General features: G+C 38.3%; 2 protein-coding genes across 11 annotated transcripts in view; one reads left to right on the top strand and one right to left on the bottom strand.

The window, feature by feature from the left end:
- Positions 1–11,620, bottom strand: part of LOC128702688 (nucleoside diphosphate-linked moiety X motif 17) — a 28,461-nt gene extending 16,841 nt beyond the window's left edge. Inside the window, exons 1-2 of one of the 10 annotated variants that reach the window (XM_053797069.2) lie at positions 11,531–11,620; positions 897–1,138 (exon numbers count right to left, since the gene is read on the bottom strand). In XM_053797069.2, the coding sequence (XP_053653044.1) occupies positions 897–1,136 (240 nt within the window). In that variant the 5' untranslated portion in view covers positions 1,137–1,138; positions 11,531–11,620. Of the gene's footprint in view, positions 1–896; positions 1,139–7,487; positions 7,971–8,559; positions 8,719–8,854; positions 9,226–9,284; positions 9,395–9,444; positions 9,679–10,749; positions 11,011–11,530 lie in introns of those variants that run through there. The other 9 variants (XM_053797066.2, XM_053797070.2, XM_053797063.2 and 6 more) reach the window with 9 other exon arrangements.
- Positions 11,621–15,552: 3,932 nt separating this feature from the next.
- Positions 15,553–22,876, top strand: part of LOC128702682 (transforming growth factor-beta receptor-associated protein 1 homolog) — a 29,218-nt gene continuing 21,894 nt past the window's right edge. Inside the window, exons 1-5 of the mRNA XM_053797058.1 lie at positions 15,553–15,730; positions 15,837–15,923; positions 18,484–18,536; positions 20,532–20,628; positions 21,432–21,617. Coding sequence (XP_053653033.1) covers positions 15,870–15,923; positions 18,484–18,536; positions 20,532–20,628; positions 21,432–21,617 — 390 coding nt within the window. The 5' untranslated portion in view covers positions 15,553–15,730; positions 15,837–15,869. The remainder of the gene's footprint in view (positions 15,731–15,836; positions 15,924–18,483; positions 18,537–20,531; positions 20,629–21,431; positions 21,618–22,876) is intronic.

Here is a 22,876-nt window from a genome sequence, read left to right as displayed (position 1 = left end):
GCTGGGAGTAAGGGGCTAGTAACCCCTTCTCCTGTATGCATTACTAAAGTTAACAAGAGAAACTTTCGTTTTTCTTTTTGGGCCACCCTGCCTTGGTGGGATACGACTGGTTTGTTGAAAGAAAGAAGATTTATGTAAAATGCTAAACCTGTGCCAGTGGCTCATCACTTCATGGAAAAATGTATGGCTGACATGCTACTGGCTTTCTTTTGTGCCTAACAATAGTTTATTACACATAAACTACATTATCTGTATACTGCATAAAAGAAATAAAGTATTTGAATTTAAATATGAATGGTAAAAGGAGGATGATATATTAAGTGCAAGAAATAAATATGGGTTAAAAAGGTCAGAAAAAAATTGTATTTGAGATGGGGTTTTTAGAAAAGAAAGAAAATTCTCACTGAAAATACCCATGTTCGAAAATGATGTGACCAATGCTGCAATAAGAGTATTGTTTTCCACTACCAACATCACTAAAGATAGGATGGCCAGAAGCTCAATGGTCATTGACTCAGACCAGTGGCACTACCAGCGATATTGCAAATGTTGATTTAGTACTGGAAAATTGTAAATAAAAAAAAGGGAAACTGTCTACAGGAGGCTAGTAGGTTTTGAACTTTGTTATGTGCAGAAGTCTGCTAGCTCATTGCTCTAAACACCAGCAAAAGATGATTTTTTTATATCTGCTCTATATATATATGTGACACATCCAGCATTAAATAAATGAGAAAAAAGGTTGTGAAGAATTTAAGTTTTGGATAATCTTCCAAAGATTATCAAGGCTAATTCATCTACTTCATAAACTAGAATTATCATACATTATTACTGCATTAAACTCCATAGTTGAATGTTATCAAACAGTTTGCAACTATCATATCAGTAATCATACTTGCCATAATTTTATAAAGAGCAGGCAGCTTTGCCCTAATAGTAGAAGCACCAGCATTTTTACTCTTATCTAAATCTGGACACTGTATGAAGAGTTGATTATTCTCTAAACTGCACTCAACAAATCCATCACCAGGAAGTCCTAATTGGTCCAGAACACATTCATTGAATTTGGCTGTCTTGTATGCTGTGTTTGATGTCTTGCGCAGGTGGACAAGGACCCTTGTAAGACTGGTGTTTGCCATGGCTTTAAAAGAAAATAGTTACAGTATTTGAAATTTATATTACTGTAATTGCTTCTATAAAAAAAAGCTGCAAATGGTATTAGTTTACTTGATAACATGGATAGAATCTGCTGCCTGGTGGCAAAAGCTCTCGCTTCATACAGCAACGGTCCGGGCAAAGGAGGTGGAAACATCGGATGTGTTTCCTTACACCAATTGTCTGCGTTCACCCATCAATAAAATGGGTACAGGTCCGCCATCACTAATCCAGCATCATTGGGACCTGTAGTGTGCCGGAGTAGTGAGGATGCCATATTACAGAGTGGTTAGGTTAGAATACACTTAACGTAACAATAGAGACTTTCTGCTACATCTTCCTCATTTTCATCACTGCTTTCTCCTCCACTGGCTTGCTGCTCTGGATTTACAACCATATGCACAATTTCTGAGTCAGTATAAAGATGAAATTTGAGTCAGTATAATGATTTGAGTCAGTATAAGGATGATATTTGAAATTATGCAAGCCGAAATTAGTGCCTTATTACTGATGGAACCGGATAACTGATTGCCGGATTAGTGATGGCCAACCTGTACCTGGATGTTAATTGACTGGTGTGGGTTGCATCCTGGGACAAAACTGACCTAATTTGCCTGAAATGCTCTGCATAACAAGGGGTTTTCTGTATAGTAGTATGACATTGATGTCAACTAGGCCTGTATACCTTGTATATGTACTTGTAGTAAATAAAGACATTATTATTATACAGTGGTACCACGGGATACGAACAGCTCAAAACTCGAACAATTATGTAAGTGTATTTATGTAAGTGCTTTTGTAAGCGTATTTTTGGGGGTCTGAAACGGATTAATCTAATTTACATTATTCCTTATGGGAACAAATTCATTCGGTATCGGCACTCGGAGAGCCTTCTGGAACGAAATAAATTCATATCCCGAGGTACCACTGTATTATTACAGTGGACCCCCGCATAACGATTACCTCCAAATGTGACCAATTATGTAAGTGTATTTATGTAAGTGCGTTTGTACGTGTATGTTTGGGGGTCTGAAATGGACTAATCTACTTCACAATATTTCTTATGGGAACAAATTCGGTCAGTACTGGCACCTGAACATACTTCTGGAGTGAAAAATATCGTTAACCGGGGGTCCACTGTATTTAAACAACTGTCTTCAGTCTTATGTCCAGAAGACAATTTAAAACCCAGTTAATTGTCTGAGTTACTGTATCTGTAATTCTATACAAGTCCAAAACTATGACTGGCAAATCATCCTGTAGAACAGATGCCAGTATGTAATTCTCCCAGATTAGTAAGAATGTGAACTCTTTGCTTGCCCAAGCCTTTGAACTAAGAAGGATCTTCTGTTTTAAAATACATATACACTGGAAAAAAGTGGCTAAATGAAATGAGGGGACTTTTCACAAGCCATAGCCTTCCTCTCCTCATAAAGTCACTAACAATCATGGCTATCAATTAAATACTAGAGAATTATAAGAACAATTAAGATAAATGTATATTGTATATAAGATGCTAATATATAATACAACAGTCACTTCTGGTTAAGATTAAGGCATATCCTGAAAGAATTTGTTTTTTTTTTTTCTTCAACAAGTCAGCCGTCTCCCACCGAGGCAGGGTGACCCAAAAAAGAAAGAAAATCCCCAAAAAGAAAATGCTTTCATCATCATTCAACACTTTCACCACACTCACACAAAATCACTGTTTTTGCAGAGGTGCTCAGAATACAACAGTTTAGAAGCATATACGTATAAAGATACACAACATATCCCTATAGTCACAATGAAGTCCTATCTTATATTTAAACCAATGATAGTTCTAATATTAGAAAAAAATTATTATCAATGAACCTGGAATTTAGCAGACCTTAACATAACTGACTTCAGAAATACAGGACAAAATCTGGTAGGTCGAGTCACTGAGAAACAAAGACTGTTACCAAAATGTCCATTATTTTTACAATCACAGCAAAATAGACTCACCTCTATCCTGTCATTTTGATACCTATTAGTCCATTAAATCATGAATTTGCTGATACTATATCCAATGATGAATCTTTAATCCCTCATAAATTATTATTATAATAAAAAATTACTAAACCCACTAGGGTCATACAGCAGTCCCTCATAAATGCTTTCTAATTATGGTACTTTTTGGCATTGTAGAGTGACTTTAAATACAGTGGTCCCTCGTTTTTCGTAGTTCTCGGGAATCATAGATTTCGGAAATCATAGAGATATTTTCGTATAAACATGGGCTCACTAATCAGAGGTTGACTCGCGAATAGTAGTTCATCCGGGACGCGTACGCATGGTGTGAGCCGGGGCAGCCTCCCTACCCAGCCAGTCTGGCATTGTTTACCAGTGAGCAAAGGTCCCCTCACGTGCTCCTACGAAATATTTCATAATATTCCACTCATTTTAGTGCTTGCAAGTACTAAATAAGCTACCAATACTCCAAAAAAAGCTCCTAGTACCAAACCTGTGGTAAAGGTGAGAAATATGATTGAATTTAAGAAAAACATCATTGAACAATATGAAAGTGGCACAAGTGAGGCCGAACTGGCCAGGATGTATAAGAAACCCTACACAACCATATGTTCCATTGTGGCCAAGAAAAAGGAAATCAAGGATGCTGTTGTTGCAAAGGGGGTAGCTATGCTGACAAAAATGAGATCACCAGTACTCGAAGATGTTGAGAAGTTATTATTGATGTGGATAAACGAGAAACAATTAGCAGGAGATACTCTTATGACTTCGATTATTTGTGAAAAGGCTAGGCAGTTGCACAACAATCTGGTAAAGAAATTGCCTGCAAATAGTGGTGATGTGAGTGAATTTAAGGCCAGCAAAGGTTGGTTTGAGAGATTTAAGAACCGTACTGGCATACACAGTGTGGTAAGGCATGGTGAGGCTGCCAGTTCAGACCACAAGGCGGCTGAAAAATATGTGCATGGATTCAAGGAGTACATAGAGGCTGAAGGACTGAAACCTGAACAAGTGTTCAATTGTGATGAAACAGGCCTCTTTTGGAAGAAAATGCCAAAGAGGACCTTCATTACACAGGAGGAAAAGGCAATGCAAGGACACAAGCCTATGAAAGACAGGCTGATGCTCATGTTCTGTGCTAATGCTAGTGGGGATTTCAAAGTGAAGCCATTACTAGTGTACCATTCTGAAAATCCCAGAGTGTTCAAGAAAAACAATGTTATGAAGAGTAAATTGTGTGTGTTTTGGAGATCTAATAATAAGGCATGGGTCATGAGAGAAATTTTTGTCAAGTGGTTCAATGAAGTGTTTGGCCCTAGTGTGAAGAATTACCTCCTGGAAAAGAAATTGGATCTCAAGTGCCTGCTAGTAATGGACAATGCACCTGCTCATCCTCCAAACTTGGATGACCTAATTTTCGAGGAGTTTGGGTTCATCACAGTAAAGTTCTTGCCCCCGAATACCACTCCTCTCCTCCAGCCCATGGACCAGCAGGTCATTGCAAACTTTAAAAAACTCTACACCAAAGCAATGTTTCACAGGTGCTTGACTGTGACCACAGACACTCACTTGACCCTAAGGGAATTTTGGAGAGAACACTTCAGCATCCTCCATTGCATAACCCTCATAGGTATGGCTTGGGAGGGAGTGCCTACCAGGACTTTCAACTCTGCTTGGAGAAAATTGTGGCCAGATTGTGTCGACAAGAGGGATTTTGAAGGGTTTGGGACTGACCCTGATGAGCCTATATCTGTTGTTAAATCAATTGTGGCACTGGGGAGTTCCATGGGGTTGGATGTGAGTTTGGAGGATGTGGAAGAGTTGGTGGAAGACCACAACGAAGAGCTCACCACTGAGGAGCTGCAAGAGCTTCAGCAGGAACAGCAACAGATCGCAGCTCAGAATCTTGCTGCAGAGGAGGAGGAAGAGAGATGGAAGAAGGTGCCTTCTTCAGAAATTAAAGAGATTTTTGCTATGTGGGGTAAGATGGAAAGCTTTACGGAGAAACATCACCCTGACAAGGTTATTGCAAGCCATGTTGGCAACATGTACAGTGACAAAGTCTTGGGCCATTTTAGGGAAGTGTTAAAGAGACGCCAGAAACAGAGCTCTCTCCACAGTTATTTTGCGAGACAGGACTCCAGTGACTCTCAAGGTGGTCGTAGTGGCATTAAGAAACAGAGAAGAGAAGCAACCCCAGAAAAGCAATTGGTACCAGAGGTGTTGTTGGAAGGGGATTTCCCTTCCAAACTGTAAACAATCCAATCTCTTTCCTCCTCCAGTCTCCCATACACTAAGAAGAATCTCCAATAAAGGTACGTGTTATGCTGTTAATGTTTCATTCATCATTTCCCATTGTATTGCTTATGTACTACATCTATATTTCATGTAAAAAAAATTTTTGTTTTAATACTTTTGGGTGTCAGGAACGGATTAATTTTTTTTTTTTTTATTATTATCACACTGGCAGATTCCCACCAAGGCAGGGTGGCCCGAAAAAGAAAAACTTTCACCATCATTCACTCCATCACTGTCTTGCCAGAAGGGTGCTTTACACTACAGTTTTTAAACTGCAACATTAGCACCCCTCCTTCAGAGAGTGCAGGCACTGTACTTCCCATCTCCAGGACTCAAGTCCGGCCTGCCGGTTTCCCTGAACCCCTTCATAAATGTTAATTTGCTCACACTCCAACAGCATGTCAAGTATTAAAAACCATTTGTCTCCATTCACTCCTATCAAACATGCTCACGCATGCCTGCTGGAAGTCCAAGCCCCTCGCACACAAAACCCCCTTTACCCCCTCCCTCCAACCTTTCCTAGGCCGACCCCTACCCCGCCTTCCTTCCACTACAGACTGATACACTCTTATGGGGAAAATTGATTCGCAAATCGTAGATTTCGATAATAGTAGCAACTCCAGGAACGGATTAACTACGAAAAACGAGGGACCACTGTACAGTGATATCCAGTAGTTATTAAATGTCCATTAACTCGTATATTTACAGATCCATAAATGCAGTTCACTTCTCTGTAATGAAAGAAACAAATTTGCATAAAATTTTCACCCAAGATTATGGTATGTACCATGTCCTCGATTTTAGTTGTGGCATTTTTATAGTATTAATAATATCTTTATTTCTACAAGTACATGTACAAGCTATACAAGCCTAGCCAACATCAATGACATACTACTATATAGAATGCCACTCGTTATGCAAAGCATTTTGGACAAATTAGGTCAGTTTTGTCCCAGGATGTGACCCACACCAATTGACTAACACCCAGGTACCACTTTTATACTGATGGATGAACATGGACAGCAGGTGTCTTATGGAAGCACATCATAATGTTATCCAGCCATACTGGAGATTCGAACTTCAGACCTCAGTGTGTGAGCTGAGTGCTCTAGTGACCGAGCTACGGGACACCTTGGTATGGTAAAGTACCTTAATAAATGATACAGTACTTTAAATTAATGCAGAGAAAATCTCCGACATAAAATGAGAGAGAGATAAAATAAGAGTTTGTTCAGCTTTTTAACCACAGAGGGTTAGCCACCCAGGATAACCCAAAAAAGTCAGTACATCATTGAAGGGCTGTCTTATTTCTATTGGGGTTCTTAAATCTTGTCCCCCAGGATGTGACCCACACCAGTCGATTAACACCCAGGTACCTACTTGCTTGCTAGGTATAAGGAAACATGCCCAATGTTTCCACCCTTGCCAGGGATCAAACTATGGATACTCGGTGTGTGTAAGGCGAGCATTTCCTACCAGGCCATGGGACACCTTAGTACCACAAATACATACTGTAAGTACCATGGTGGCTCTGGTGGCCTGGTGGCTAACGCTCTCGCTTCACACGGCGAGGGCCTGGGTTCGATTCCCAGCCAGAGTAGAAACATTGGACATGTTTCTTTCCACCTGTTGTCTATGTTCCCCATCAGTAAAATGGGTACCTGGGTGTTAGTCGACTGGTGCGGGTTGCATCCTGGAACACTGACCTAATTTGCCCGAAATGCAGAGCATAACAAGGGAGTTTCTATATAGTAGTATGTCATTGTTGTCAGCTAGGACTATATACCTTGTACATGTACTTGTAGTAAATAAAGATATTATTATTATTATTATTGCATGGTGCCTGTAAAGTAGTGGTGATTGCAGGTAGTTCACAAACAAAAAATCCCAGGTTCAAATCTGAACTAGAGTGAGATGTACACCAGCATGGGTAAATCCCTTCACAATCTGAAAAATACTCATCTGCTGTCACAGCACACACATTCTAAGCACATAATTAGCGCATTTTGTGGACTTAACAGAGGACAAGCACCTAAAGTCGGTACCTGAGCAGCCGGGCTGTGGCTCATACGTTGGATTGCATGCAGCCAGCAGTAACAGCCTGGTTGATCAGGCTCTGATCTACCGTGAGGCCTGGTCACAGACCGGGCCATGGGGGCGTTGACCCCCAGAACTCTCTCCAGGTAAACTCCAGGATAACCCAATAGTTATACAAAAAAAATTCAGTCACATGGGAGCTTTATTATCTTGACAGTGCTCCTGTGTGAAATACTGTTATTAAAAAGTGCTTCATACTGCTTTTGTCTTATTGTCCACCTGGGTTTTAGTAAACTTGTGGGTTACATCTTCTGGATGGTTAAATTCTTTACTGAAGGGACTCACTAAGCTAAAAGAGATTCCTTTCACTGACAGTTATTATTACAACAATCAAAACTAAGTGCTAAACCCACAAGAGTCATCTTTTACTGACAATATTATTACAATCAAAACTAAGCACTAAACCCCCACAAGGGTTATCTTTCACTGACAGGAGTTAATATTATTATTATTATCAAAACAAAGTGCTAATCAGTGTCTGGAGTAAACTATTATGGTGTATATTAATATTATTATTATATAATTATGGGGGAGCGCTAAACCCGTAGGATTATACAGCACATGTGGGGGATGGAAGGCATTCAGGGAACCAGAGCACAAATCCAATTCCCTAGATCAAGAGCCCCTCACCAGCATAAAGGAACCTCCCTTGCGGGGTATGGTGTAAATATTTAAGAGGTCTATCTTAATAAATAAAATGCCAAGTTAAACTAGTAATGCTAATGATTTTATATTAACCCAGAGGGCTAGTAACCCAGGATAACCCAATAAAGTAAATTTATTCAGGTATACACAAATACGGTTACATAGACCAGCGATGGGCAACCCTTGGCACGCGTGCCAAACCTGCCACGCCAACGGCTTCTTTCCGGCACGCTAGCCTCTGGTCTCATCTCAAAAAAAAAAAAAAAACGTGACATTTATCACGTATCTGTTCCAAGAAAAGTGGGGAAATAGTCCTCATATGTCTCCAGAGATTTTATATCAACTTTGGCATGCACAATTAAAAAGGTTGCCCACCTAAAGTCAGTTCCTGATCAGCCGGGCTGTGGCTCGTACGTTGGTTTGCGTGCAGCTAGCAGCAACAGCCTGGTTGATCAGACTCTGATCCACCAGGAGGCCTGGTCACAGACCGGGCCGCGGGGGCGTTGACCCCCGGAACTCTCTCCAGGTAAACCCCTGACAAAGGATAGCCCACAAAAGTCAGTGACTTATTTTCATTAGGGATGGTCTGTCTTAATTTCCACTGGGGGTACTTAAATCTTCTCTCCCCAGGATGCAACCCAAAACAGTTGACTAACACTGAGGTACCTACTCAGTGTTAGGCGAACAGGGGCAGGTGTAATGAAAGACCCCAATCGAAAGAACACTTTGTGGATGTGACCTGAACCTGACTGCTTTGGGCCAGTAGTTGATTAGGACGCGCCTAGCATAGGCCAGTAGGCCTGCAGCAGTGCTCCTTTATCTTCTTTTGTTTTTATGTCTGACTTTTTTTTTTAATATTCTATGTAATTTACACTGTGATAATTGTACTCATGTGTACCTGTGCCTAAATAAGCTTACTAATTCCTAGTCCCTCAGTACGTGAGCTGATAACACTATTAACCCAGCCAAAATCACCTCGTATATTAAGATAAAATGTCTATACCAAAATATGTTACCTCAGAATAAGTCACTTTGACTTTTTCTGGTTATCCTGGGTAACTTAAACATGTGTTACTATGTGTAACTGTATTTATGTATACCTGAATAAACTGTAATATACCTTTCCATATGGCTCTCCCAAAGTGATTTAGATGATTCAGCATCAAAGTTATCTTATTCATCATTGGAACATACAAGATACTCTTCAGAAAATATACCCAAGACAATACATAATTACAATGGATAGTGTTAGAAACTTACCAGTGTTATCCTAGGCAGATTACACATAGGTTACTATGTAAGACAATAGTAACTATCCAAAAATCAAACTACGTTAAGTAATTTGATTCAGGTTATTTGTGTATCGTTCCAGTGACGGTATTGTGCCTTTTTTGTTATTTAGGTATACACAAAGTTATATAGGTTATCATACATAGCATATGTGTAGAGAACCTAGGTACGGGGTTAGAACTCATGGCAAATGCTCAGGCATGTTAGTGGCTTTCTTTGAACTTAACATTTTATAAAATGTAAATACCCAATACCTTTATAACAAGCACTGCCCTAAAAAAAACTAAACAGATGACAGCTAAGAGACTGAACAGTCCCTGGCTAACACCCAGCATTCTCAAATCCATAAATACAAAACACCGATATGAAAAACAGTACAGAATGGGTCACATAACCAGAGACCAAACAAAACGTTACTCGTCAATCCTAACCAGCCTGATAAGAAAGGCAAAAAAATTGTATTATGAGAACAGATTATCCAACTTACGAGGTGATATAAAAAAGACCTGGAAGACCCTATCAGAAATTCTGGGAACAAAAAAGATATCACGACATAGCGAAATAAAATTAGCAAAATCAGATGAACCCCAACTCCCACCAACAGAAACAGCAAACAGAATCAATGATTTCTTCTCCACTATAGGTCAAAACCTTGCCAATAATATCCCAAGCTCAGATACCCCACCAAATGACTACCTCACTGGCAACTACCCGAACACACTGTTCCTAGCTCCGACTAACCCATACGAAGTCTCCCTTATTATCAACACACTGAAAAACAAGGCAGGAGATTTAAATACCTTACCACCCTTTATATACAAAAAAGCGTCACAAGTACTATCACCAATCATTGCAACACTCTTTAACAAATCCATTGAATCCTCCACCTTCCCTACAGTTCTCAAAATAGCAAGGGTCACCCCGATCCATAAAGGAGGAGACCAAACAGAGTTGAATAACTATAGGCCAATATCCAATTTACACCCTCTCTCAAAAATCTTCGAAAAATTAATTCATAAACGAATCTACTCCTACCTCATCTCCCATAACATTCTCAACCCCTGCCAATTTGGATTCAGGCCTAATAAAAATACTAATGATGCTATTATACACATGCTAGAACATATATACACTGCAATAGAGAAAAAAGAAGTCCCACTGGGGATCTTCATTGACTTACGTAAAGCTTTTGATACAGTTGACCATGACTTGCTCCACGTAAAATTGTCACACTATGGTATTAGAGGGCACTCCCTCAACTACCTCAAGTCTTACCTCAGCAACAGAAGCCAATATGTGTACGCAAATGGGGCAAGCTCTTCCGCACAACCAATTACAGTTGGTGTCCCACAGGGAAGTGTCCTTGGCCCTCTTCTCTTTCTCCTATACATAAATGACCTACCAGATGCTTCGCAATTACTCAAACCCACACTTTTTGCAGATGACACCACATACGTCTTCTCTCACCCGAGCCCAGTCACGCTAGCCAATACTGTAAACACCGAATTACAGAAAATATCTACCTGGATGAGGACTAACAAACTTACACTAAACATTGACAAAACCTACTTCATTCAGTTTGGTAGCAGAGCTACAGATGTACCTCTTAACATAACGATAAACGGATCACCTATCACAAAGCTAACAGAGGGAAAATTCTTAGGAATCCACCTCGATAATAGACTCAAATTTCATACACATATACAACAAATTTCTAAGAAAATTTCCAAGACTGTAGGCATACTATCGAAGATACGGTACTATGTTCCACAGTCAGCCCTCCTGGCCCTCTATCACTCTTATTTACCCCTATCTTACCTATGGAATTTGTGCATGGGGCTCAACAACAACTAACCATCTCAGACCACTAATTACCCAACAAAAGGCTACAGTTAGAATGATAACAAATTCTCAATACAGGCAGCACACTCCACCAATATTCAAAACACTCAACCTACTCACCATACAAAACATCCATACTTATCATTGCACTTATTACATACATAGAACACTTAACTCTGATATTAACCCTCCCCTCAAACATCTCCTTGCCAACCTCAACAGAACACATGACCATAATACAAGGCACAGATCACTCTTTGATGTTCCTCGTGTCCATCTCACGCTATGCAAAAACTCAATGCACATAAAAGGCCCTAAAATCTGGAATTCATTACCTGTAAATATAAAAGAAACACTACCTGTTTATAAATTCAAGTCTCTTCTCAAAGTTCACTTACTCACTCAAAACCAAATAAATACTGAATAACTGAACCATATAAATTGTATATCCTAAATGTTACTCACAATTATATCACACAAATGTTAAACCTAACTTTGTTATTTTTTTTTCAATACACTACCTAACAGAATACTCCATTCTACTGAATGAACAGCAATGCATGCAACCATAGGACCTGTCTTTGTAATACTCATTTGTATTTTATAGTTATCTGTTTACAATAATGTCTTATCACTGATTTCATCATTGCTTAGTTAATCTTAAGTTAATTTTAAGCCAGCCCGTAATGCTATGCATATAAGTGGCTTTGGCATGCTGCTCTTACCTGTATTTTTTGTACCTCTGTTTGTATGCTAAAATTTCTAAATAAATAAATAAATAAATAAACACACTGTAACCAGTGTAAGCCACTGGGCCAGCTGGTTACAATAAGATTCATACAACTAGGTATATTTATACACCATAGGGAGGTTAGAACGGGCCACTACTGTGACCACAAATGCAAGTTTTTACAGAAGAATCTCCCACCAGCGAAGCCGTGACGAGCTCGGACTCAGATCCCCTCAAAGCCATCATCACTCACGAAACCGTAATAACACGATTGCAACCGCTACAAAAGTTATTTTAACATATTTATTATGCACCCCATATCCATTCTGTAGGGGGAGAGTAAAAGGATTACAGAGGTACATAATGGGTCCAGGTCCAGGGGCCGCACCACTACAAAAATCGCGTGTAAAATTGTACCTAAATCTGCTTACTTGCTTATCATTAATACTAATAATTATATCTTTATTAACTACAAGTATATGCACATGGTATACAAGCCTAGCTGACATCAGTGACATACAACTGTATAGAAAGTCGGTTGTTATGATGCTGAGCCCCTCAGGGAAGGTTCCTTGATGTTGGTGAGGGGCTCTTGATTTAGGAAATTGGATCTGTGCTCCAGTTCCCCGAATTAAGCCTGAATGCCTTCCACGTCCCTCCCAGGCGCTGTATAATCCTACGGGTTTAGCGCTTCCCCTTGATTATAATAATAATATGATGCTGAGCATTTTGGGCAAATTAGGTCAGTTTTGTCCCAGGATGCGACCCACACCAGTCCACTAACACCCAGGTACCCATTGTACACTGATGGGTGAACAGGTGTCTTATGGAAACACGTCCCTAATGTTTTCCAGCCGTACCGAAGGAAATTCGAACCCCGAGCATCAGTGTGCGAGCTGAGTGCGCTAGCATGGCTCATGTTAATTAGTAATTTATTGTTTACTAATTAGCATGGCTTATGCTAATTAGTAAACAGAACAAACAATAAACAATTTTATTTGTGTAGTATACAAAGTAGTTTACATGTAACAAAATATTGTTAAGTAAAGAGAGCCACTAGCATGCATGAGTATTTAGGGCAGTAGGTAGGTTACCATAAAGTACCACAAAATTATAACAATGAGCAGCAAACTCGCTGCATAAAAATATTAAACCTAGGGACTAATATTGGTGGACATCTGCGCCAGCCTTCGTCGGATATGGACGTTTCGCTCTCGCCTGATTATCAGTCACAAATTTTCCTCTGCTCTCTCTCTCTCTCTCTGGGAGCAGCGCTGTATAGCCCTTTGTGGCTTAGCGCTTCTTTTTGATTATAATAATAATAATCTCTCTCTGGGACACTTGTCCTCACCTACTTTGCCCGCCGGGTACATTACATGAGGGGCACTTATCATTGGCTTACTTTTAACCAACTCCATATTTCCGCTCTGCGGATAATTCTTTAACGGTTTTGGTGGGGAGCCGGTTACTGAACTTAGGTGGTAGAGTGGGCGTCCCGCTCTGCTGGTGCTTGGCAAAGGGTCCACCTGATCTAATCATGAACTTCTAGTTCCTCTTTGTATTTACAAATGAACTCTTGTTCCTTTATCTTTCATCGTCCAACTTTGGGCAACAAATCTTCCCTGTACATCGGGATGTCTGGCTAGATACGATATAAGGTGTCAGTGGACATGTGAATTGCTCATTACTCTATCATTTGTTCATGATTGTAACCATGTATAAACGTAAGTAAATTTACCTACTTACATGATTCATTACCCTTGTATCTTGTGAGTTCATTACCTTTGTACCTTGTTCATATATCAAAACTTTGGGGCCCAGTCCCTGGACCCATTGCGTACCTCTGTAATCTTTTGACTACCACCCACAGGATGGGTATGGGATGCATAATAAAGATATTGAACTAACTAAAGGTGTCAGTGGCTCCGATATGGACATCCGGTCCTTTTAAAAAAAATGCCCGCTGTTAAAAAAAAAAAAATTACAATACCGTACCTGGAACAATTATGACGACATTAAATTTTGCTTATATCTTAAAAAATAACAGCTTGCACTAGAAATAATGTGTGCCAAGATATAAATAATATGTTAGGACCCCAATGGAAATAATTCGCTTTGACTTTTTTGGGGATTATCATAGATAATTTACATTTTGTATGATAATTGTATTTATGTGTACTTGTGCCTTTATAAACTTACTTAAAAAATAATTATGGTATTATTGGTTTTATATATACATGTATGCTTTATTTTTTAATATCATTATAGATACGTGCATAGCAACGTGCTGATAATTTACCTTTACTAAATATTTTTGATTATGAAATTAACCTGAAAAAATGAATAAATCCATCAATCAATAAATGAAAATATAAACAGGCATGGAGGCGTAACTCGTGAAGTTTTAATCCGTTCTCTGTGAAAATTAAGTATTTTCTTATTTAATTTAAAGTCCGTGTGCTTATTATTGTCTAGTAAAATAAAGCAATTTTTTGTTAAAAAATGTGCAATGTTCAGCTAATACAGTGCACAGATTAGATATAGATAGATATACAACTACTTACTATAGATAGTTATAAATGTGGATGATAATAATAATAATAACAATAATCTTTATTTCTACAAGTACATGTACAAGGTATACAGGTCTAGCTGACATCAATGAAATTCCACTGTATAGAAAGCCGCTTATTATTCAGAGCATTTCAGGCAAATTAGATCAATTTTGTCCCCAGGATGCGACTCACACCAGTCGATTTACACCCACGTACCTGTTTTACTGATAGGTGAATAGGGACAGCAGGTGTTTTAAGGATATAGATATTTACTTTTTATTTTATTACACGTTTTACGTATAAATAATTACAATGTTGCATTTTAAACAAACATTATAAGTGAGCAGCGGTGAAAATTAATGAGTATTTAACTAAGGATGATCAAAAAAAGTGCCATAGGCACTTTTTTTGATCATCCTTAGTTAAAAAGTGCCATAGGCACTTTTTATAAATCACATATTCTATAAATTTATAAATCACATATTCTGTGAATTTTTATATTTACTTATTCTAAGCAAGGCCTTATTGGATTTGTGTAACCTAAAATTATATAAATGTTTTTTATTGTGTGCTTCTAGATATTAGTAAACTAAAATTGTAAACCTTAATTAAAACTGCTTTTACTTTGCTAGAATCATTGTGGGTAAAAGAGACCATGAAAAATATATCCATTTACTGTCATTTTCACAATATAACCTTTGGTAATGTACACACATTACTATGTATGATAATTGTCCTTTTGTAGATCTGTGCCTAAATAAACTTACTAACATACGAAAGGACCCCAATGGAAATAAGTCACTTTGACTTTTTTTTAGTTATTCTAAGTTCTCTCCACATATACTATATATAATAATCTATATAACTGTATTTGTGTATACCTGAATAAACTTCCTGTTAGGAAGTGATCTGGGGAAGTTTGATATATAAGCGACCTTTTCTGTTTGACAGCTGACTGCCACCAAACAGGAGGTGGCAAGAACATTAAGACGTTAATAATAATAACCACAAACAGCTACAGTGACAACAGATATAACTGAAACCACATAACTATAGTCATAACTCGTGTAGTCATCGGGACAAGAAAGAACTCGAAGCAAACTCCGCGTATCCTGCAGGAGAGGATGAAGTAAAAAAAAAAATGGCTTATACAATGGAATAAACTGCAATGTTACCATTGAAATTCATGTGAATGTTATACTAACGGAGATCAATATCTTCTTGTATTTCGGAAGTGACGTCGCCCAGGAAAGAAAGACAGACGAGATATGACTCTAAAGGCCTTTGATTTGGTGTCCGTTCTGGATAGAGTGGATCTGAAGGTTAGTATTTCGGTAATTGAATCCCCTCAAGGAAGGTTCCTTGATATTGGTGAGGGGCTTTTGATCTAGGGAATTGGATCTGAGTTCCAGTTCCCTGAATTTAGCCTGGATACTTTACACATCCCCCCCACAGGCGCTGCATAATCCTACGGGTTTAGCGCTCCCTCTTAATAATAAATAATAATAATAATGGTAATTGAATGAGCGTCCAAAGGGTATTTTGGTGATAATATATAGCATAAGTTGCCCAATATTAAATGAGTTTTAAAAGGGTGAAATTTTTATATTGTGCATTAGGAAAAATGAAAAATGTAATGTAACCCAACATACCCTAACATACACCATTATAAGCATAAATGGACCTGAAATGATTTTACTTATCGTTAACTATGATTAATCAGGCGTGTTAACTACTTGCAAAGATTCCTGCTGCCCTTCACCAGCAGAGAGCCCCGACTGAATAAAATCTGAATGCCTCCCTTATCCCCATGTTCTGTACGACTCCGGCAGATAATAATAATAATATTTCTTTAACATAATATATATATGTACTTCAGTTTTTGTATTCTTTACCAGCAGGGGTCATGCAGTGTCTGGGGAATTTGAGATAATTGCATTTTATCATGGGAAAAGGAATCAGCATTATTATTATTTTTATAATCAAAATTAAAAGGAAGTGCTAAACCTACTAGGTCATGAATCAGAGTCCTTCACTGGTATCAAAGTATCATATACATACATCATATAACATCCACTTTGTATACATTTTTTTTTTACCCAGAATTATTACAGGGTCACCTGGTTCCTCATCATCAGCAACTCGCTGTAAAATACAGTGGACCCCCGCATAACGATGGCATCGCATAGCGATTTTTCCGCATAACGATTACTTTTATCGCAAAATTTTTGCCCCGCATACCGATTAAAAACCCGCATACCGATTTTCGTCCGAGACGCGTCCAATGTGCCCTCACATGTGCCGGCCGTCCCATTGTTTACCAGCCAGCCTCCGCGGTAACATCCAAGCATACACTCGGAATATTTCGTATTATTACAGTGTTTTCGGTGGTGTTTCTGGAAAATAAGTGACCATGGGCCCCAAGAAAGCTTCTAGTGCCAACCCTGTGGTAAAAAGGGTGAGAATTAGTATGGAAATTAAGAAAGATTTTGAAGGGTTTGGGGCTAACCCTGAGAAGCCTATGCCAGTTGTGGAATCCATTGTGCCTACTTCAAAGATTAAGGAAATGTGTGCAGAGTGGTTTGAACTGCAAACCTTTATAGATGAAAATCACCCTGACACAGCTGTTGCAAGCCGTGCTTGTGACTATTTCAATGACAATGTTATGGCCCATTTTAGGAAAGTCTTGAAGAAACGGGAGGTACAGAGCTCTATGGACAGATTTGTTGTGCGACAGAGGTCCAGTGACTCTGAAGCTGGTCCTAGTGGCATTAAAAGAAGAAGGGAAGTAACCCCAGAAAAGGACTTGCTACCTCAAGTCCTAATGGAAGGGGATTCCCCTTCTAAACAGTAAGAAGATAATGCTCTCCCCTCCTCCCATCCCATCAATCATCACCAGATCTTCAATAAAAGTAAGTGTCATGTAATTGTGCATGCCTTTTTCAGTTTGTGTGTATTAAAATTAACATTTCATGTGGTAAAAAAAATTTTTTTTCATACTTTTGGGCGTCTTGCACGGATTAATTTTATTTCCATTATTTCTTATGGGGAAAATTAATTCGCATAACGATTATTTCGCATAACGATGAGCCCTCTTGCACGGATTAAAATCGTTAACCGGGGGTCCACTGTATTCACACTGTTAATAATAATAATATTTTTTTTTTTTTTTATTATCACACTGGCCGATTCCCACCAAGGCAGGGTGGCCCGAAAAAGAAAAACTTTCACCATCATTCACTCCATCACTGTCTTGCCAGAAGGGTGCTTTACACTACAGTTTTTAAACTGCAACATTAACACCCCTCCTTCATAATAATAATAATAATATAATAATACGTATCTTTATTTACTACAAGTACACGTACAAGATATACTGGCCTAGCTGACATTAATGACATACTACTACTATATAGAAAGCTGCTTGTTATGCTGAGCATTTCAGGCAAATTAGGTCAATTATGTCCCAGGATGCGACCCACACCAGTCGACTAGCACCCAGGTACCCATTTTACTGATGGGTGAACATAGACAACTAGTGTAAGGAAACACATCCAATGTTTCCACCCCTTCGCTGGGAATCGAACCAGGATCCTCACCGTGTGCAGCGAGAGCTTTGGCCACCAGACCACGGGGCTCTAATTTATCCTTTGCACCACTGCAACGTTTAGTATGACTCAGTTCCAATAGTACTCATAAAGCATTTGCCATTCCTGGATAAAATGCAGGTCATATAAGCAAAGATGAAGTTATTAAAATGCCAGTATGCAAGCAAATCTGAAAGTAAGTACAAGTTCAGGCTCACCTTGTACTAAGGGATTTTGAGCTAAAAGCTCTATATATAAATAATTTTACTGTTGCTCTATCACTTAATTCTTTCAGATTGAGTGCTTTGAAGCTAGTGGAAATGACCTGTACCTGGGATCAGATGACAGGTATGATTCAAACATTTATTAAATATAGTAAGTGCTATTTAACCTCATGTATGTATATTTTGAATGTAGTATAGACATTTATGCATACTTCATGCCTTATTGCTAAAACATGGAAACTTTTATCAGGCAATAACTTTTTCTGACCAGGTTGAGCATATACAGCATTATTTTTCGTAACAGTTTTGTGAAAATAAGTCAGAACATCCCAAAATTATATACATTATATTTCATTAACATTTAAATTAAATTTAGGCTGACTTTAAATACGTAAGGTAAAATCATTTGCTAATTCTGACTAGGAAAGAGTCACTGTATTTTTAATAAAATTAATGTGTTTACACTGTAGCTTGTGCAGGGTATACTGGTACTGTGGTACCTTGACTTAAGAGCTTAATTCGTTTCGTGACCAAGCTCATAACTCGATTTGCTCATATATCAGATCAATTTTCCTCATTGAAATTAATTAAAATGCCATTAATTCGTTCCGGTGAAATTCAGTCTCTCAGGAGGCAGGAGAAAATACTTCAATATCATGCTAACATCAACTCTACAGCTTATTTATCTATCACAATTGAGCTAATATGACATAATAAACAATATAAATAACATAGAAACATGATATATGCTCTAGAATGAATAAAATGTCATTACGTGACAAGTGGTAGCGGCTACTCCGCTACCACTTATCACCACAAAAGCAATTAGTATCTCTTGTTTTTCTATGATTTCATGATTTTATTCAGTGGACATCATCCTCTTCTTCTCAGCACTGTCCTTTGCACTTACTTTCTTAGAAAAAAAGAAATTTGGCAAAATAAATGCACAAAACGCTGGGATGCTGGGCGGATGTTGTCATGTTCACTGTGCCAGCTAGTGGCGGTGTGTCTGAAGCTTGCTCATAACTCAGATTTTGGCTCACAACTAAAAGCAAAAAATTGACCGAGCAACGGCTCGTAACTCGGAAAACTCGTAAGTTGGGGCACTCGTAAGGCAAGATACCACTGTATACACTACAAGACAGACTGGGAGATGCCCTATCATAATTAATGAAACCACATCTTATTTAAATTAAGACTTAGATTCTATGCCCTGGAGAGTCAGAGTAAGCATGTATCTGGTGAATTTTACAGGAAAGAATAATATACATGTAGTATATACAAGGTTACCTGTTACTTATCAAAGAAAATTCCATACAAACTGAAGCCAATGAGCACTAACATCATCTACTGTCTTTTTTTTCATCAATATTTTTCCACGAGTGTCATTTGTAAGTGGTGCTTCATCATTGATTATTTGACTTATGTTAATATTATTGAGGAAATGATTGTATAGTAGTAATCTTGTAACATTAGCATTTTTTTTTTTTATGAAACTACTAGAGACTTAGGTCAGTACTGATGCTATGAGTGAATTTTTAGTTATAAAGTTAAGGTATCTTCAAATTTCTGTATTTTCAGTGACCATGTTCTGTACTGTAAATAACTTACTTTTGTATTTTCCCTCTTCTTGGACATATTTTCTTAGTTTTCTTTGCATGTACCTTTTTGTTCACAAATCTTACATGCATAGTAATAATCATTAATAATAATAAATAATAATCTTCATTTCTACAAGTACATGTACAAGGTATACAGGCCTAGCTGATATCAATGACATACTGCTATATAGAAAGTTCCTTGTTATGCAGAGTATTTCTAACAAATTAGGTTTGTTCTGCCCCCAGGATGTGACCCACACCAGTCAACTAACACTCCTGTACCTATTTTGCTGATGGGTGAACGTGGACAGCATGTGTCTTAAGGAAACACGTCCTAATGTTCCCACCCGTACTGGGGATCGACCCCCAGTGAGCTGAATGCACTAGCAATCAAGCTATGGGACACCGTACATACATTTGTAATTGATAAACTCATCCAGTGTGATAGTCAGTTGATGCATTTATATTATTTTGCTTATACTGTATTGTATTGCATTATAATTCAAACTTTCTTCCAGTATTGTTGTTCATTATGTCGTAGAAGAGAGGATTCATGATGCGACTTCCAAGATATTTTATTCTACTAACAAGATTAGTCAGAAGAACCTTGGAACTGTAAGTACAGTACTAGACTTACACAGTATATTGATAATGTTGTGTTGCAAAAGCTTGAGAATTAGTTCTATAAAATGTTAGTTTTTCAGACCTAATAAGATAGAGTACAGTAATCTACTTTACACGTTAAAATAGGTGTCAAGAATCTGCAGCAAACATGAGAAAATCTTCAAAAGAACAATCATCAAAACCATAATAAGGTCTATGTAAAATTGTCTGAAACTAACTACAGGCAGGTTTAGATTTTTCTCCTTTCATTTGGGCATTTGTTGTATTTGCATTGATGCTCTTCCTTCACAGGATATACATAGAGGATGTGATCAATAAATTACTTCTGCAAAGGAAGAGAATTGGAAATGGGGAGGGAAAGAATGAGATACAAATATAGTACAGTACTATTTCTTTGAGTGAAAAATTAAAATCATTATTGGGTACAGTAAGACGTGTAATTTTGTGGCAGTATGGGCAGTATAATGTATGTGGAGAGATCTATGGAAATTTTTTCAAGGAATTTACTGGGAACAGATTGTATGACCTTTGTGAGTTTAGCACTTAGTATTTATTATAATGATAATGGGCACAGAGATCCACTTAGCTTAAATTAAAAGTCGGTGGAACAAAAGTTGGAAGTTGGGATATTTATTAATAAAACAAGTACAGTTCATTGTACAATAGAACAGTAATTCCAAATTACTAAAAATTTTGGTATGCAGTTAATTTTTATAAATCACATTTTATTGTGAAATAAATTCATAATATAATTAGTTAATATATATATATATATTTTTTTTTTTTTTTTTCAGAAAAAGACAGTAGTTCAGCTAAAGACAGCCTCTGCTCTCGGTCGGTTGATGGTGTTAAGTGATGGGAATCTGTACATCCTTGATTCTGATGTCCTCAATACCATTGGCTCAGGCCCAAAAATCAAGAACGTTACTGTGTTCTGTGTCAATGAAAATCCCAACACATTGGACCCCTTTACAGTTCAGGTAGGTCTGATATCATTATCTTATACATGCAGAACATAAGAGTTGTCTCCAAATGTATTCAAAACCTTGATGGTGTGTGTGTGTACTCACCTAGTTGTGGTTGTAGGGGTCAAGTCAGCTCCTGGCCCCACCTCTTTACTGGTTGCTACTAAGTCACTCTTCCTGTTCCATGAGCTTTATCATACCTCTTCTTAAAGCTATGTATGGATCCTGCCTCCACTACATCACTTCTGAGACTATTCCACTTCCTGACAACTCTGTGACTGAGTCTTCAACTTTCAACCGTGATCCCATGTTGCTGTGTCCCATCTCTGGAACATCCTGTCTCTGTCCACCTTGTCGATTCCTCTCAGTATTTTATATGTCATTATCATATCCCCCCTATCTCTCCTGTCTTCCAGTGTTGTCAGGTCGATTTCCCTCAACCTCTCCTTGTAAGACATACCCTTTAGCTCCGGGACTAGTCTTGTTGCAAACCTTTGCACTTTCTCTAGTTTCCTTGCATGCTTGGCTAGGTGTGGGTTCCAAATTGGTGCTGTATACTCCACAGCGTACAGGGTCCTGAACAATTCCTTATTAAGATGCCGGAATGCTGTTCTTAGGTTTGCTAGACGCCTGTATGCTGCAGCAGTTATTTGGTTGATGTGCGCCTCAGGAGATGTGCCTGGTATTATACTCACCCCAAGATCCTTTTCCTTGAGTGAGGTTTGTAGTCTCTGGCCCCCTAGACTGTACTCCGTCTGCAGTCTTCTTTGCCCTTCCCCAATCTTCATGACTTTGCACTTGGTGGGGTTGAACTCCAGGAGCCAGTGTGTGTGTGTATGTAAGTGCGTGTGTGTGTGTGTGTGTGTGTGAAAGAGAGAGAGACTAAAAGTTAATTTGGGAAGAAAATACACGTATGAATAGTTTCTTTTTAATATTGTGCATACAGTAATCCTAACCCAGAGACATGACCTGCACCTGTGAAGAATACTGTACCTGTTTCAACAATAGTTAAATGTTGTATGTGGCAAAAAGCACAATTTTTTTTTCTTTTCAACAAACCGGCCATATCTCACCAAGGCAGGGTGGCCCAAAAAGAAAAACGAAAGTTTCTCTTTTTAAATTTAGTAATTTATATAGGAGAAGGGGTTACTAGGCCCTTGCTCCCGGCATTTTAGTCGCCTCTTACAACATGCATGGCTTATGGAGGAAGAATTCTGTTCCACTTCCCCATGGAGATAAAAGGAAATAAACAAGAACAAGAACTAGAAAGAAAA

This window comes from Cherax quadricarinatus, chromosome 79 (assembly GCF_038502225.1).
Source record: "Cherax quadricarinatus isolate ZL_2023a chromosome 79, ASM3850222v1, whole genome shotgun sequence".
Classification (NCBI taxonomy): Eukaryota; Metazoa; Arthropoda; class Malacostraca; order Decapoda; family Parastacidae; genus Cherax; species Cherax quadricarinatus.
The sequence above is the reverse complement of the archived record's forward strand: the minus strand, read 5'-3'. Positions and strand labels throughout refer to the sequence as shown.